At 38.1% G+C, this 19,328-nt stretch overlaps 1 protein-coding gene across 2 annotated transcripts in view; it reads right to left on the bottom strand.

The window, feature by feature from the left end:
• Nucleotides 1–19,328, bottom strand: part of LOC136874744 (WD repeat-containing protein 46) — a 96,178-nt gene that overhangs the window by 58,028 nt on the left and 18,822 nt on the right. For both annotated transcript variants that reach the window (XM_067148422.2, XM_067148414.2), the window contains exons 4-5: nucleotides 18,113–18,241; nucleotides 13,274–13,424 (exon numbers count right to left, since the gene is read on the bottom strand). In XM_067148422.2, the coding sequence (XP_067004523.2) occupies nucleotides 13,274–13,424; nucleotides 18,113–18,241 (280 nt within the window). The remainder of the gene's footprint in view (nucleotides 1–13,273; nucleotides 13,425–18,112; nucleotides 18,242–19,328) is intronic.

Genomic DNA, 19,328 nt, shown 5'->3' with positions numbered 1-19,328 from the left:
TTAAAATTACTAATGTGTCATCGACATACCTGGCCCAAAAGAGGATGTTAGAGAAATTATAATTATTATTATTTTTTGTGTTTTCTAAGAAGTCAAGGTAAAATTCAGCAGGAATGCCTGAAGCTGGTGAGCCCATAGCCAAGCCATCTTGTTGATAAATGGTGTTATCAAAGGTAAAATAATTATTGTTGAGAACCAATTTTAAAATAGACATGAAGTTTTGAATTTCAAGTTTATCAGGTTACTGAATTTGTTTAGGTTGTTGTTTATTACGGGGAATAATTTGGAAACTGGAATACTAGGGTACATGATTACAATGTCAAAAGAATGGAGAGAAAAATTTGCTTGGATATCAAAGTTCTTTAATTTGTTGATTAGTTCAGAAGTGTTTTTGATAGATTTGTTGGATAAAAATTGATAGTTTTTTAATAAAAATGTTTGGATTAATTTAGAAGTACTGTATAGGGGACTGGGTCTGTAATTGATTATTGGACGAATGGGAATGTTAGTTTTGTGAATTTTTGGGAGGGCTTTTGCAGTGGGTAGGCCTGGGTTCATGTTTATTAATTTAGTTTTTTCTTGATCTGTGAGGAGAAAGGAAGTGTTTTTTAAAGTTTGTTTGAGTAGGCGTTGGATTTTCGTGGTTGGGTCTTTTTTTACTATAGAAAAAGAGTCACTGAAAAAATTTTTAGTTTTATCTAAGTAGTCAGTTTTTTCCATTATGACAGTAGTGTTGCCTTCATCAGATTTGGTGATGATGAGATTATTGTCATTGTAATAGTATAGTATAGTAATTGTATAGTAATCCAATGAATAAAGCACTTGCACATGGGAGCCAGCATAGATTTCTCCTTGTCTTTGAATCGTGCTTTTTTTTTTTTTCTTTCGTTGTGTGATGTTATGTTTGCCAGTGAGATATCCAAGTGCATTATTTGAATATTGTAAATGCACCTTCTTGGATACGTTTTGGAAATAGTCCTTTTTCCATGGCATTTGAAAGGTATAAACTGTGAATCAAGGTTAACTGCATGCAGTAACGGACCTTAGAATATTTTGTAACGCGGTAAGAGTTGGTACTTCTGAATTGCGAATTGGCGGTTAATTCGAAATCACGTAATTCGAAGTCCAATTTTTGAGTCCCAACGACTTCGAATTAACGAGGTTTTACTATATACTTACATTCCCGCAACCGAAGCAAATACTGGATCATTAAGCTATTCTTAATTTTACGTTGGCGTTTGAAACCACAGTGCTTGATGTTGAATATATCGCGCTGATCACCGGGAGCTGGCAAGTTACTTCAATTGATCTACTCATCTTCAGCTTCAGCACGATTATGGATATTCATATGTGTTCGATTGTGTTATGACTTTGTGCCTGACAGTGTATACAAGCTAGCTCATTTAACCGTTCTCCGCTTTTCATAAACATTATAGGACTTTGCCTAACACTGCGTGTGCCATACTGCCGTTCAGAAAATTACGCACTGTTTCTTTTAAGTGACTTACATTTTACTTCTTCTGAATTTTACAGTGTCTACCCCCATCATTTTTATATCGCCTCTTCTACTGATCCGGAGCGAACTTGATCTTTTATTTTCTTTTTTCTATGCATTGTTTTTGATGTTTTAATCGGCTGATGATGACCTGGACTAGGGTCGAAACCGGTACCACTTCTACTTATTATTAAATAAGAATGTAATCACTGCATTTCTTATTCTTTTGTATTGAGTAGGTTGAACCTCTTTATTTATTATTTCAATTTTAACTACGGCTTACTGGTAAGTTATTTTTCTAATTCCGAGATGACGTGAATGCGAACGTTCAGTTTCATTCTGAAAATTCAAGTATTATCACTCCAGTGGCTTCTGTGGCAAACGTTTCAATTTTCTTATTCAAACAGAGTCACCTAATCTAACTTAACCTCATGTGTATCATGAAAATATATTTCAAACATCCGTAGAGTAATGATAAATTTTTCGCTATAAATTACTCAGGAATAGCCTTTCTGAAATTTAACCAGATGTGAGAAAATACAATCAAACCTCGTTGTGTATTCCTCATTAAGACGATTTCTCGCTTAGCACGTAGTAAATTTGAAGTCCTGATTCACGTCGCATTAAATCTATTTAAACATACCTCACTCATGCATCACAAATTTTCATTATTACCGCTTAGTACGATCAACATCCGGCTCCTTGGCTGAATGGTCCGCGAAGTGCTCTTCAATTCAGAGGGCCCCAAGTTCGATACCTGGCTGGGTCGGAGATTGTAACCTTAAATGATTAAATCCCTTGGCTCGGGGACTGGTATATTTGTGCTGTGTCCAACATCCCTTCAACTCATACAACACTATCCTCCTCCACAATAACACGCAGTTACCTATACATGGCAGATTCCACTCACCCTCAGCGGAGGATCTGCCTTACAAGGGCTGCACCCAGCTAGAAATAGCCACACAAAATTATCAGTACAATCACATTTTTCCCAGCCCTGAAATTGTTCTTTGTCATCCCCTGTGAAAGGAACATGATTTCTAAAATAGATTAGAGTCCTCGCCACAGGAGCCAAGTCGGGGAAAGTAACACAAAAATGGGAAATGGTCCTGAATTCCAGAAATTTAGAGAGTAAATTATAGCTTCGGGAAGTAAGCCATTAGTCTCAGTAAGTCTGTTTGTGTTTGTATTTCACATTCCATTCTGAAGTTAGAAATTTATTCTGTATTAAGTGAAGGGTAGCGAATATTTGTCACATGAATAGACTACGCAAGGATCAGGAATATAATTGTGTAAAGTTGACTAGACTAAGTGGTGCATATTGTCTTGTGTTAGCCCCATTATAGATACTGAAAAAGTCGTGAAATTGCTCACTAATGAAGACAAAAACCAGGAAGTGGACAGGCATCCGCATCTTTAGCTGTGGTGTATACCGTATTTCACGGCATAATCGTCGCCACCGCATCCTTTATTTTCAATACAAAAATCGGACTTTAAACCTTTAATTACATAATCGTCGCACGTCCAAATTTTGTTCACTAATCTGGTTAACACTAGAACGGCCAGAGCGGTCATTTTGACCGTTAGCGAATTTCAAGGTATTTGCACGCTCGTACTTTTTAATGCACAAGGTTGTGCTTTTGTGACTTTTAATCCTTTAGGGTTATGTACATTCACGCCAAAAATTACATCCGTAGTTGATAAGGGAACACAGATATTATCCCTTATACCTAGGAAGGCCGTAAGCGGTCATTCTGACCGCTTCACTTCCTTGGTACGGTGAGCTCTATTGCTCACTGCTTGCTTCCTGTGATATATTTACAACTGGCGCTATAGGGGCGTATAATATAACTAAACAGTATGCCTCTAGCAGTGGTCGCGAGTGGACAAGTTAGTGCCTGTCCCTTGTGTATTATAGCGCGTAATAATGGCTCGGCGGCAAAAACTTACTCCTGTTCAATTATTAGCAGAACTTGAAAAGCTAGAAGAAGATGAATCACGAGACGAAGATACATTATCAGATATAGACGTAATGAGTGACGATGAGGATTCTATACCTCAACAGTGTGGCAATGTTTCGGATGGTGATAGCGATTTGGCTAATGAAAATATTCACACAGTGGACTTCGCACCTACGATAGACGCAGTTACTCCTTCAACCAGCCATGATCAGTCTTGCAGCAGAGAATGATCTCTTAGCAGCAGGCCACCTGTTTGAAGAGGAAGGGGATGAGGTGGGAGAGGTCATGAACTGGTATAGTCTTCTTCATTTGCACCAGGGATCAGTTATGTGGTAAGAATGGAACAATTATTTGGACTTTTATCGACAGTAGTGGGAACCACCTCCCTGGAAGGATGGCTGCTCAGAACAGCTCACGCTAAGCATAACGTAGAGACTAATAGCAAGATTAGTGTCTGATGTTTATTCATTGACACATCCATGTTGAAGCATATAAAGATGTGCACAGAGACCGAAGCTCAGACAGACAATGGACAAGTGGTCTATTTGTTTGGAAGAATTAGACGATTTTATTGGGTGTTCTTTTTTTGCTAGGGGCTTTACGTCGCACCGACACAGATAGGTCTTATGGCGACGATATTGGTATATTATACGCCCGTGGAGGTTATAAACTTACTAGTCTAGCCGTAGATCACATGTGGTCTTCTTTATGGGGTCCCCCTGTTTTCACCAACACTATGGCAAGGAACAGGTTCAAATAAATTCTAAGGTATTTTGCGCTTTGATCTCCGTAAAACTAGATCCACTCGTTTGCTGACGGATAAATTTGCTTTGGTGTCTGCTATTTGGAATAGAATTATTGAGAATTGTTATGCTTGCTATAAACCAGGAGCGAATATCACAGCTGATGAACAACACTTCCCCAGCACAGCTCGGTGCAGGTTCGCGCAGTATATGGCCAACAAGCTACATAAATTTGCAATAAAATTTTGGCTACTGGTGACGTTGATTCTAAGTATGTGTGCAATGGGTTTCCTTATCTTGGGAAAGACAAAATGCGACCTGCCCATGAGTCACTGCCTGGAAATGTTGTCCTGAAACTTATGGACCCATACCTCTGAATCTGTACGAGACTGTCGTACTCCAGAAGGAAGATCACACTACTCTCACAGTATATCAAGGAAAAGTGAACAAGAATGTGCTTCTAAGTATACTACACCCAAGCGTTCAAGTCAGTGAAGATAACAAGAACCTCCCTAGCACTACTGAATTTTATAACGGAACTAAGTATGGTGCGGATGCAGCTGATCAAATGGCGTGTGTATACACCAACAGGGCTGGATGCTACTTGATCTAGCAGCAATAAATTCATGGATAGTCTACATGGAAGTTACGGAACAGAGAATCTCTCGACATGATTATATTCTTGAAGTAATACAAGAACTAAGATCTGATTTTGTGAAGACAAGATCCCGGTTGATTGAACTGCCTACATTTAGTCGCCATAAGACCTATCTGTTCGATGCGACGTAAAACCACTAGCAAACAAAAAAATCCTTACACTTCAGCCTGAGCCTTAGATTCAGGTCCAATGTGCCAGTCGTAAGCGACGACAACTTCAAGTGAACTCCAATTATAAACAGAACTAAACCTCTGACACATGTTCTTCGTGCAACAAAGTAGTCTGCGGAAAATGTTCCTGTGAGTTATTAACTTGCATAAATTGCTTGTCAAGTGCCTAAATAGGCTTGTAAACAAATTGAGACTGTTATTTTTATCATAAATTTTCATAAAGGAATTCAATAGCAAGTCAGCCAAAATATTTCATTGTTACCTAATAGAAGTGAGAGAATATGAACAATTATTAATACTTAACAATGGATTGATCTGTATACAATACATCCCAATTGTTAACTATGTTGTTTTAAAATTAATAATTGAACATTCGCATGTTTCCCAGATCCTGGATGCTAGATATATGTCAGTAAGTGGCAGCGGTCAAAATGACCGCCTGCGGCCTTTATAGGTATGAGGAAAGTTCGGCCGTTCTAGTGTTAAAAGGTAAATGGAACTGCAACGTAAGTTGCACATGAATGCGCAATTTAAATACGTGTATGGTTTATGGGCAATTTGGCAACACAGTCACGTTTGCGACATGTTGCACAACGTATAAATAAATAATACCGGTATATGTACGACGCATGGCTTACCGGTAGACTACCGGCAGTTTGACAACGTGGTCGCGAGACAGTGTACTATTTATTCACCACCTACATATTATGCTTACCGGTAGGCTATCGGCAGTTTGACAACGTGGTCGCGAGACAGTGTACTATTTATTCACCACCTACATATTATGAGTTCCCATTTGAAATACGTAAGGCTGTAAGTTATCGCTTATCGGCAACGTCGCCAGGAAATACCGGCTAGGTAGGTTGAATGGACCTCGAACCAGCCCTCAGATACAGGTAAAATTCCCTGACCCGGCCGTGAATTGAACCCGAGGCCTCCGTGTAAGAGGCAAGCACGCTACCCCTACACCATGGGGCCGGCTCCTGTGTTATTGCGCACGAAGTGAAATCCAAGACGATAACGCAGATTTCCACGGAATTATTCAGCTGAATTATTTACGATGTCTCAGTTGTCATCGCTAGACTCTTATCTTACTACTACGTCATAAGTGTTCAGGCATGGGATGAAAACTTTTATCCAAGCAGTCGAGATAATTATTATCCAATGCTATTAAAGTTTTATTTTATAAACTCGTCAGTAATGTAATGTAAAATCATCAATAACTGGGAAGAAATATTAACCTAATTACCGTATGTTTAAAAGAAATTGAAAAAAATGAATGTTTGTTACTGACGTCTCGGAATACAGTCAACTATACAGTAGATCTACACCGCGCTAGCTAGAGCTCCGGTTTGCGAGCTTTGCGCAAGCGCAGTAGTGTGTTGCAACCAATGAGCTAAACTGATAAATTGTTGCATGCTTCCTTGCTGCCTAACAGTATTGCCTGCTCTGGAATGGACAGATCACAGATGCATTTATTTGTTTCAGATTTATGTGATTACTGTAGACATGTGTGCGTGAGAATTTAAGTTTTTAATTTGTGTTTTGGGTGTTTGCAGAAATAATTTGTTTTAATAGTGAACAATTACGGAAAGTCATTTATATCGCAAAACATTAACGTGTGAAGCATTTATAAGCGATTATGGGTAAATATAGAAACTATTCTGCGGGATTCAAGCTAAGCGTAATTGCCTTCGCTGAACAGCACGGGAACAGAGCTGCAGAAAGAAAATTTTCTGTGAGTGAAAAGTTGGTGCGTGACTGGCGGAAAGTAAAAAACAAGCTAAAAAGCACAAACCCTTTGTACCATTTCATTGCCCTGATAATTTCGAATCATGGTGTTAAAATTGTCGTTTTGCCGTGAATAGCGATAAAGTGTCGGAAATCATGCGGCAGAAAATACTACTTGTAATATACAGACGTGCAGAATTAAATAGGCCATGAATATCTTGGAAGAAAGTGCAGACATGTGGAATCCAAATGGCCGTGAAAAAAAAAAAAATGCAGGGTGTTTCAGATTGTTAAAACAATTATTACTACTATTCACGGAAAGAAGAAGGCATTACAAAAAAAACTTCTACGGAGCAAGAATTGAAGAAGAACTAATACGTCAAGTAGTATTAAAAATTGCGCCAACCACATACATATATATCAAGTCTAACGAGGAGGAAATCGTAATTAAAGAAGGAGGATATATATTATCGAAGAATAAGTTTTAACACCGAAAGTTGACGCGAGTCACCAGTTAAAAATAAATTATCACCAATTAAGAATATATTAACGAAAGGCTGAAAGTGGACTACAATACTATTGCAAAGTTTCTGACGTAGAATTAACATTGAATTTTGGTAGAATAACTTGTTAAAATTGTAGTTAGATACAAGAGAAGTTCCTCAAGAACAACTAGATTATGTCACTAACTATGATGTTGGATATGTTTCCATTACATGCAATCAACGGCATCGTCATGAGTGGCTAAATCCGAGATGGGATTGATAACTGACCAACTCCACGCCAGCTGATTCTACAAGCCCGTAACCAGTTGCTACTTCCAATATGTGACGCAGCCATGACCTGAAGGCGGCCAGCTGCCTAAAGATGATGAAGAAGAAGTCTAGCCCAGTCCAGTAATGCCTGCGGATAAAGTTAAGTTCCATGTAATTTTATTTATTCAAAGTAAATAGTACGTAAATTATAGATGTAGTAATTAGAGTTTAGAGGCATGATTTTCATGAAGGTTGAAATTAGATCTTCGAGATATATTTTCAGTGAGCAGTGTCGTCGCAAAGAAGTTACCATAAGCGCTTTTAAAATATGGAAATAGGTAATCTTCATTTACGGAAACCAATATCCTTATGTAGGAATGTTTTTAGACAGATATGGAGAGATTTGAAATAATGCTTCGATGATTACTAAGGAAATGTGAAACGCATAATGTGTTATGATCTAACCATAATACGGAGAGGAGTTAGATGTTTTTTATTGGTTATTAAGATCTGGTTATCGGCAGTACGCAGTCACATGTGAGTAAATATGAACTTGATTTGTTCATACTTGTATTTCTCTTACTGGGATGAGTAATTATGTGTTTTTGAGTAGAAATATAACCTATTAATACAATGTTGTCACTCAGTGATAGAATATTGAGACTTTACGCCGCTTAGAAGTAATGTTAGATATTTATATGAGTAATTAAGAGTTTATTCGTCGTAAATATGAGATTATAAATATAAATATTCTGAGGTATATGTTTGTAGGGATGAATTAAGTGAAGTTGTAATGTTTACGGTTGAGATATGGAGAGAGATGCATACTTGAGATTTATTGGTAGTAATTACACACTGTAATACTAACCACTGATTATATCTGACATGTCGGCGGCATGAATTTAATAACATGATAAGATATTTTTGGATTAATGGGATATTCTTGCGGTAAATACGTGACGCAATTCGTAGGTTGATAACCATATATATAACCATATTTACTCATCGAAATAACATCTCCAAATAATAAATATTGAGGTAAACCTGAATTCTTCTAACAAGATTTCGCATGTTGTAACGAGTCTTGATTGGTATTGGTTGTCAAAGTCATCATTTATGAAAGGAAGCATTTTCTTGAATTAAGTCTCTGCCGTTGGTAAATAAATTTTGTTACTATATTCTCTAAAATTCCATGAAATGGTAGTTGAACTTAGACGCAATCTTGAATCTCGACATATGTAAGACCTCATAGGATTATGACAATTTATTGTTAAGCAATACCTACATCTATTTCTTAGGAAATAATGCGGACATGTTTATCCAGTAACTTGGAGAAACTGATTGATATATCGGAATATATTTAAATAGCCATTGGGAGCTATAATAATGTGGAACTTCGCTTTCTCCGCTAGCATTACATTTGGAGATCATAGGTATATGGAATGATGAATAATTAAAAAAAATTCAAAATAAGCAATTTCAAGTTAAATGAATGCGATTCAATTTTGATGTTAACCATTTTTAATTTATTTGCTTACGACTTGATTCATACTTTAACGTAAATAATACTTTGATTACATGGATATTCAACAAGAATACTATCTAATGAGATTGTTAGTTACGACGTATGCCACTCCTTAAAGTTTTCTTTGTTTTTACATTGTAAGAATTATAATTTTTTTTAACGAGAAGAATGATTAAGCTTAATCATAAATTTTATCGATTTATCCTTTCAATGAAGAAATACTGAATATAATTGGATATTATTTTATGATTTTATTTCATCCCATATTAATTCTTTGAATAAACCAAGTATTTACATATTTAATTTAATACTATTGTAGTTTATTTTCATAAATATAGCAGATAAGCTTACGCCGAACAATTACATGATTATTCTTAGTTGAATGAGTTTGGATGATGACTCTATTGGTATTTAAGGATCAATGGATGTGCTGGTAAATCATATCAAAGGAAATGCGGGTTCCCAGTCGGCCTCACGTTAAAATAATATACCTTATTGATGCACATTAATTACCCCTGAGAGGTATCGGATAGCAAGTTGGAGATGATTATAACGCTTTCAGCAGAACGTAGAATGGTGAAATCTGCTTAAATTGGAACTTGTGCAAGCGTGATGAACTTATTATACACCGATTAATGGAGACATACATAGCTGCCGATACTTGACATCACTATTAATGCATGATCCATTCAGTTGACTTCAATTTTTGATGCAATTGGAAGGGGGGGAAAAGCCGGTGCAATACATGGGTCGCACGATAGGGTTCTAGAAAGAGTTTCCCCCGAAGGATGGTGCACCTTCTAGACGTGCGTTTAGAGGTCCTAAAACAGGGAAGTTTCCTATAATTGACGAAGAAGTGTTTAGGTACATCAGTGAAATACGTAACAATGGCTGCAGTGTATCATATGAAATGTTACAAATTAAGGGACAGGAGGTAGTGCGCAAACACAACATACTGGTAGGCCTAACTCAGTTTAAGGCGACTCGTGGGTGGATTAAGGGGTTCATGCGACGACACAATCTGTCAGTGCGAAGGAGAACAACACTAAGCCAAAAGCTGCCTGCTGATTACACGGACAAGATTGTAAATTTTCACCGATTTGTCATACGCTTGCGCAAGGAAACTTCGTACTTGCTTTCTCAAATCGGTAATGCCGATCAGACTCCAATCTTTTTTGATATGCCTCACAACAGCACTATTGCGCTAAAAGGATCACGGAGTGTATTAATGAAAACCAGTGGTAGTGAGAAGTTGCGATGCACGGCAATGCTAGCCATTACAGCTGACGGGAGAAAGTTGCTGCCTTACATCATTTTCAAGAGGAAAACGATGCCTAAGAATATACAGTTTCCCCGTGGAATTCATGTACGAGTGCAACCAAAGGTTTGGATGGACGTAGAACTCATGCTGGACTGGGTTAAAACTGTGTGGAATAGAAGACCTGGTGCACTACTAAAACAACCAGCTCTGCTTGTTTTAGATAGTTTCCGAGGTCACCTCGTGAACGAAGTGAAGCAAATTCTCACTACAAATAAGACACGACAGATAGTCATTCCTGGTGGCCTAACATCTGCTTTGCAGCCACTAGACGTATGTGTTAATAAACCCTTTAAAGACCACTTACGTCGATTTTACAACGAGTGGATGATGAGCGGCGATCAGCAATTGACGCCCGCCGGAAATATCAGGCGTCCACCCTTGGACTTGTTATGCTCATGGGTGAGGAAGAGTTGGGATCTTATACCACCTGAACTAGTCTCCAAGAGCTTCAAAAGGACTGGGATTTCGAATGCACTAGACGGTTCCGAAGATGACGCAGTGTGGCAGGGAGACGAAGAATCTGATACTGGTATTAACAGAGGCGAGGACGGCGCATCAGATAGCGAAACCTGCGATAGCGACACCGAAGATTTGGAATAAATTGCGTACCGGTAAGTCCGCATTTCACAACAAAGCGATAATTTTTTGCAAGTGTAATATTTTAACTTTAATACTCAAATTAATGACAAATTAACTTAATACGTTCATTTTTATTTTCAGGTTGGAAAAATGTTCGCCGAATTGTTGCGAAAAATTATGAATTTTGTTTTAGACTATTTTAATTATTTTGATGTATAAACGCGAGTATTACGTGCATCTTAAATTTGTATCAAATACAATTTAGTTATAAATACATTTTTTGAGTAATACAAATACTGGTATTAAATATTCATCGTATAATGGTCGCACCCTATAATTTTTTTCGAAAATTTTGGTATAAAAAGTGCGACGTTTATGCCGTGAAATACGGCATGTTGAAATTCGCACCTTTGAGTTTCGACTCGAGTCGATCGAAGTGTTGTCGTATTCAAGATGACGGTCAAAGCCAAGACCAACTACAATATATATATATTTATTGTAGTGGGTCTTGTCAAAGTCATTTCTCTTGCACATGGCCAAGTTTAATCTCCAAATTCATGGTTGAAGAGTGTGACCAGAAAACACTGTTTAACCCACTGGTCCAAAATATAAGGCTTCAGCTGACATTGTTTTAGAAAGTGTGTGATCTGCAATAATGCGCTGATACTTTTATGGGGCCCTACTACAAATGTTTTTATATTAGTTGTCAGATGTTTTACACACCTTTTTAATACACTATTTTTATTTAATAAGCTCCAGAGAAAAAAAGTTCTCATATTTATTCACTCGTCTTTTTCACACCTTTTAATACCCTCATCACATCTTTAGAAATGGTAGACGGCTGTGAGCTTGCATCCGGGAGATAGTAGGTTCGAATCCCACTATCGGCAGCCCTGAAGATGGTTTTCCATGGTTTCCCATTTTCACACCAGGCAAGTGCTGGGGCTGTACCTTAATTAAGGCCACGGCCGCTTCCTTCCAATTCCTAGGCCTTTCCTATCCCATCGTCGCCATAAGACCTATCTGTGTCGGTGCGACGTAAAGCCCCTAGCAAAAAAAAAAAAAAAAAAAAATGAAAAAAATGGTAGATAGCCTGTATGTTTCAGTGTACTCATAAATACACGACATAAAATATATGCATGTTGGAAAAAAACATATCAATTGTTGACATATTCATGTTGGATAGTTTTTATTGGTGTATTCAATAGTAGGTTTTCTCGTTTAACACATTACCTTTCCTTATCCCCTGCAGAAACACCTAACAGGGTTTTACTGAATAAACTAACTTCTGAAATCAGTCATCCACTCTGTGCCGTATTTTAAGATGTATCACATTCTTGCTTAATTTCAGTAGTTTTAAAACATCACATTCATTTCCATGAAACCTGTTTAGTTTAATAATGCCCATCTAACCGTAAGCTTATACTTCTCTTCATCTTTCTACCAATGTCATATGTTACATCTAGAAACACCTAACTTTTTCATAGCCTGAACATTATTAGTATGTTTTGCCTTGCATAAAACTCGCTATTTGAAGTTTCTATCATAACCGCACTCTCCATTATTTAACTGAAGTGACAAATGCACTTTCCTTTCCACACAATCCAGCGTGACTGGAATAGCAACCAAAAGTGAATGCATTAGCACAATGATTACAAGTGATGAGACCCATATGGGGTCAAAACATGCCCTAGATTTACCAGACCGGGCGAGTTGGCCATGCGGTAAGGGCCATGCAGCTGGGAGCTTTCATCTGGGAGATAGTGGGTTTGAACCCCACTGTCAGCAGCCCTGAAGATGGTTTTCCATGGTTTCCCATTTTCACACCAGGCAAATGTTGGGGCTGTACCTTAAGTAAGGCCACGGCCCATTCCTTCCCATCCCTAAGTCTTTCCTGTCCCATCGTCGCCATAAGACCTATCTGTTTCGGTGCGACATAAAGCAAAAAGAAAAAAAAAACCATTCACCAGAGTGTGCAAACCATTTAATTTCAAATGGTTCACATTAGAACTATATTGAACAGGTGGACCAATATGAATTAACACAATGTTGCAACAATAGATCACAAGCCACAAATTGAAAACAATCGTCACAGCTCGAGAATTTTGGGGTATTCGTGACCTTGAGCTCAACTGTGAAGCACATGATGACTCCCTCCACAACAAGTCAGTACAGTTAAGAGATGAAACAAAGAGACCTGCATAAAAACGAGTCTTTAAATGTTAGACTGCGTACCTATATAAGATGACTATGGTTTTTATTAGTACATTTTAAGGTAAAAAACAATGTCTTATATTTGGGCCAATATGGTTTTATATTGTTGCACCACACTCACAGCAGTAGCCAGCAGGAAATGGTAAGGCAGAAACTCCATACGCAAAACTCGATCTAGTCTCTTGATGCAGTGAAGTTCAATTCCTTCATGATCATAAATATAAACCCACTCCTTCTGAGCCACAGCAAACATTGTGTTGACATGCAACCACCTACAAAAAAAAAAAAAAAAAAGCATATATGTCTATCACCAATCAAAGGGAATCTAGAAAATGACAGGAACTATTCAATATAAGTATGATAATAAAAGATCATAATTTGAATCCTTCCAGTACATTAATCATTTTTACAAATTATCATTAAGCATCTTGAGTGCAAAAAATGTAATTTTAACAACTGAATTCTGACAGTAAATTGCCAAACTCTTATCTCATAGTAGAGATCATATTTAAACATGAACCCTAGATCATTTGTTTTTAAGATCAAGTACAACAGTATATAAAGCATTGAATAGCATCGTTATCAAAGAGAGATGATGCACTTTTATTGTTAAAGGTTTTTCTTAGAACTACTGCGAACTGTGCATGCAGTGAAGCGCATGGATACAGCTACAAACTCAATTGTGCGTGACCAAACCTTGTCCCATTTCTCTACAGGGTCAGGTATGAATACCGACCATACAGACTTGATGCCTAACGATCATGGCCACTAGGCAGGCACCTGCTAGGAACTTGATAAGGAAGGAAATGTTACAACAGACTACACAACTACAAAATATGACTGCATATGAAATTAGATGTAAAAATGCAACCTTATGCACAGAGACTGGAATTGATTTTCGTTGCTTCATAAATGGGACTTGAGACACATCAGTCTTGGTCATCAGCCCCATGTACTATAACACATGTTTGATGGCCTATCATAACAGCTTGGGCTTCCACAGCTGGTGTCTATACAGAAGAAATTATTATCTGGGCTTGCAGGGCCAAGTTTGAATTGGGTTAGTAACTCCCACAGTTTCACCAGAAATGACACCCGGTATTCTCAAGGGGTCCACTCTTTCCTATGACCTATGTTGTAATATCCATATCATAAGCAAGAACTGGCAAAGAGATCTCTTGTTTCAGATGATTCTATAATACTAGTGTCTGAATTAGAAATAATGTTCTTCTTCAGTTGCTGTCTCCATTAGTGAAGGTTGGCTACAATCTTGGCGAAATTGGTTCAATCTCTGCTGTTCTCATTACAATCTTTGAATCCCGTCCTGAGAAGTACCGCAGGTTCAACTACAAGAGTGTTTTCTTTCACCTTGACTCCATCACCCATCAATTTTCCCTTGCAAGATCCATTTTTTCATTTCTGATTATATGTCCTAAGAAGGCTGCCTTTAACTTCTTGATCATGCTGATAAGCTTTCAATCTTTCTTCATGCACTTCAGTATCTTTGCGAAGGAGACATGTTCCTTCCACAAAATCTGTAGCAACCTTCTGAAGATCCACTATTTGAAGGCTTCCAGTCTCTTTATTGTGTAGTTTTTTAGTGTCCCTGTCAAAGCACCATACAGGAGTGCTGTATACTCGTAACATCTGAGAAAGTTGTATTTTATCTCTGGACTGAGGTTTATGTCGCACAATTCTTTCTTCATATTCACAAAGTTTGCACAAGCCTATTCACATGAATCTCTATGATAGGATCTAGATCTTTAGCTACCGAGCTCAATAGTTGCAGTCGCTTAAGTGCGGCCAGTATCCAGTATTTGGGAGATAGTGGGTTTGAATCCCACTGACGGCAGCCCTGAAAACGGTTTTCCGTGGTTTCCCATTTTCACACCAGACAAATGCTGGGGCTGTACCTTAATTAAGGCCATGGCCGCTTACTTCCCAGTCCTAGTCCTTTCTTGTCCCATCATCGCCATAAGACCTATCTTCTCTGTTGGTGCAACATTAAAAAAAAGAAAAAAAACTTTAGCAACTAGCTTCCTAGGTACCCAAACTTGCACACCTGTTCGTTTTGTCTGCCGTAGATATTCAAGTAGATCTATGTGCCTTGAGTCCTACTGATGGCCATAACCTTTGTCTTTTTAGTATTAATTCATTCCAAGTGCATCAAGTTCTGTCACAATCTTGTCTAGCAGGTGTTATAGACGTTCAGGACTGTCAACAGAGATTAGTGTCATCTGTGTAATTTTTAGTTACTCATCAGCCTACCATTAACCTGAATTCCACCTTCTGCCTCTGTTCAGAATACAAGTTAAACAATAGTGGGGATAACACACAACCCTGTCTGACTCCCTGCCCCCCTCACCTTTTTTCTTCTTCGTCAGATTATCCATATCTCACTGTGTTCAGTCTTTACTGAAGCCTCTTGCTGTTGGTAGAGACTGATGATGAAAGTCAGGTCTTCAAAGTCTATACACTATAGAGTATAAAATGTGCATCAAATTGGAATGTTTGACTCTATCAAAAGCAAAAGTATAATCTAAAAAGCAGAAGTAGACATACTTTGTTCGGTCTCTGCAATTTTTCAAAAGCATCAGTAGACTGAATAAGGCCTCACACGTACCGAAATCGTGATGGAAATCAAACCAAGGTCTATTTCAAACTTCTTGTGTAATGAATTACAGTATGTATTAATGTGTTAAATCAACTTGTAAAAATAACAGTACAATGTAATTTTACTAAAGAAAATTTATGCTCAAATATAAGCAAGCTTTACACATGAAAAGTTTTTTTCAATGAATAATTAAAACTGTTACCAATCACATTTGTTAAAACATGTTGTACTCCACAATGTGTTTCAGAGTCAGATGGTGAAATGATGATATTTAATTGTTGCTCTATGTGAAACTATTTTATTTAAGAGTAGGGGCTATGTGAATTACGAATTTATAACATGTATGTTGCATCAATTATGTGAATGTGTGGTTTCAAAATATACAGCTGCTGCTAAAGTTTAAATTTTTTTTTTAAATATTCATTTTCAATTTTATCATTGAACATGTACTGAGGATCTATTAATTCATGTCTATTAATTTCTCGAGTTTCTAAAATATTTAATTTTATCCCTTTTGGATGTGTGTGTAAAATGGTGAGAAAATGTCATATATAGCTGAGACGGGCAACACGTACCCAGCGGCATTCAAAGAGTTCGGCAAACGTTTGATCTCCCTGGCCACTTACTTGCCTAGCAGGGGGTGATTTAAGACAGCAGTGGGCTTTAAAACGGAAGTTCGCATTCCCCTTCAGAAATCCTCACAGCTCTGTTGCCAATGCACCTCTTGTTAAATAGACGTCAGTCTCTTTTTTCAGCTCAGACAATTCACACTTGCTTCGCTGATTGAAAGTTTTGGATTATTTCTTTGCCTCGTTAATTAATATTTGTGAAGTGTGTTGCTTTTCACTTCGCTTCATGAAGTAATGTGGAGACCGTGGGAATCACACCTAGAAATTGTACAAACGGGGAGAATGACCAGTACCTCACCCAGGCGGCCTCACCTGCTATGCTGAACAGGGGCCTTGGTGGGGAATGGGAAGATTGGAAGGGATAGGCAAGGAACAAGGAAGGAAGCGGCCGTGGCCCTAAGTTAGGTACCATCCCTGCATTTGCCTGGAGGAGAAGAGGGAAAACACGGAAAACCACTTCCAGGATGGCTGAGATGGGAATCGAACCCACCTCTACTCAGTTGACCTCCCGAGGCTGAGTGAACTCCGTTCCAGCCCTCGTACCAGTTTTCAAATTTCGTGGCAGAGCCGGGAATCGAATGCGGGCCTCCGGGGATGGCAGCTAATCACACAAACCACTACACTATAGAGGCGGACAATTATTATTATTATTATTATTATTATTATTATTATTATTATTATTATCCCAGTCCCTCGTGATTTTACTTTTCCTTTGCCGGGAGAGTTGGCCGTGCGGTTAGGGGCGCGCAGCTGTGAGCTTGCATCGGGGAGATAATGGGTTCAAGCCCCACCGTCGGCAGCTCTGAAGATGGTTCTCCGTGGTTTCCCATTTTCACACCAGGCAAATGCTGGGGCAATACCTTAATTAAGGCTACGGGCACTTCCTTCCCACTCTTAGGCCTTTCCTAGCCCATCGTCGCCATAACACCTATCTGTAATGGCGCGACATAAAACAAATTGTAAATAATTGTTATACTTTTCCTTTCTTTACTGAAAGCGAGACACTGATATTAGCAGCATAAAATGAATATTTTAATAGGCCTACTTTGGTATCAATTTAAGTTTAGTCTTTGTCGAGTTTATTTGCCAATTCCTTCTTCCTGTTTTTTCTTTCTTTCAACATCTGCGACCACCGCACGTGTTAACCACGAAACAAATTATTCTGCGATATCGGTTTGTGCTGTGGTTCATGATCAAGCTTTTATATTTATATTTTGACTTTAGAATAAATTAAATGTTAACATGTTTAAATAATCGACGCAAAATATGACAACCTTGCTTTTGACAGCGCTCACTTAACTTTTAAATGACACGCGCCCCTTGTGTCCCGAGGAAAGAAACCGACTGACAACCCTCATTATCACTAGGGCGGGCAGACTGACAACCCTCATTATTACCAGGGTGGGCCAAGTTTTGAGATCAAAGGACACCGCGTGGGTATGCGTTGAGCATCAGGACTATATATGATACTTCAATGTCCTGTGTCACATAAATGTGCAGTGACTTAGTTATTTACTTGCAAAGGTGATCTTAAAATAATTACACCATCCTTAGAACTCTGTCAAACAAGAATGTGTACAATGATATCACGAGTTTACTTACTTACAAACAAGTCTGGTAACTCCAGTTTTAAATAACATTCATAAGTAAAATTAGTGAATGCCACTTGTTTATTAACTTGAATGAATGAATGAATGAAAGAACAATAAAAACTTACTGAACATCAAAGACCTCCTCCATAACATTCATTTCACAGAACAGTTTCTTGGTTACCCAATCAAATGCTGCTACATGGCCCCGTCGTCCACCAAGCAGTAAGCAGCGACCATTGCGGCTATAGTTCATTCTACAGAAAAGAATGAGAAACTACTTACATGCATTTTAGTTACAGTTTCAATAAACCCTACAAAACAATTCTACAACAAGCACCTTTTGGGGATACTAGTTCAAGAAGACAAAATTTACCATGGTAAATTTGTTGTTCAAGTTCAAAAATAATTTCAATAAAATTTCCCATGGAATGAATGTTGCTAGTTATTAGATCCAGGATGATATCAGGTTCATTTACTCCCAAAGAGTCACTTTAACTAGACAAGGAACCAAATACTGTACATGTCAAATATTTTATAAATGTTCCCCAGGTGTATTCCAATCAGCTGTGTTGCTTGCAGATATGCAGTATACAGCTGGTGATTCTAGTTATGGAATACGCAAGGACAGCTTGGATGAAGTGATATCCGCTGAAGGTTTGCAGCATGTGAACATAGAACCAGCTTGTGTCTCAGATGGACTCAGCTAGCAGGTTAGTGATAGGACTTGTACAGAAAGCTCCTATTGCCAGCCTAACTCTACTCTGATGGATGCAATTTAGTTTATTAAGAACAGATATGCTTCACTCCTGGTGTAATCAAAATATGTGTGTGATAAGAAAATCTAGGAGAACTATGTGTTGCCCTCTTCCACTCTGCACACTTAGTCTTCATATGACACATGTGGCTCCCACAAAAATTTACTGTCGAAAAGGAGCCACAGGAGTTGATGTGTGTCTACTGTGGAAGAGCAATGTTCCCAAGATAAAGTTCAGGATGGGGCCTTTTTGAACAGCTTTGTGTAACTTCTGCTCCACAACAGCATATTCTGAGCACTATAATGCAGCAAGAGATCACCTACACACAGTGCCAGTGTGACTGCTGAACCTATAGCTGTGATTTATGGCAATCGTGAAGAGTACCACTAAAAATCAATCCCTGAGGAACTCTGTTTCCTTGAACATAGTATTGTGAATATGTCTTCTCTTTGGACATGGAATAGAATGAGGGATAAAAATTTTGCAACAAATACTAGCAAATTTTGCTGGAATTTCTAGTGATGCAGAATTGAAAGGATGTCATATTGCCATGTGGTGTCATAACCTTTGTTTAGATCAAAGAATA

Source organism: Anabrus simplex, chromosome 1, assembly GCF_040414725.1.
Source record: "Anabrus simplex isolate iqAnaSimp1 chromosome 1, ASM4041472v1, whole genome shotgun sequence".
Lineage (NCBI taxonomy): Eukaryota > Metazoa > Arthropoda > Insecta > Orthoptera > Tettigoniidae > Anabrus > Anabrus simplex.
The sequence above is the reverse complement of the archived record's forward strand: the minus strand, read 5'-3'. Positions and strand labels throughout refer to the sequence as shown.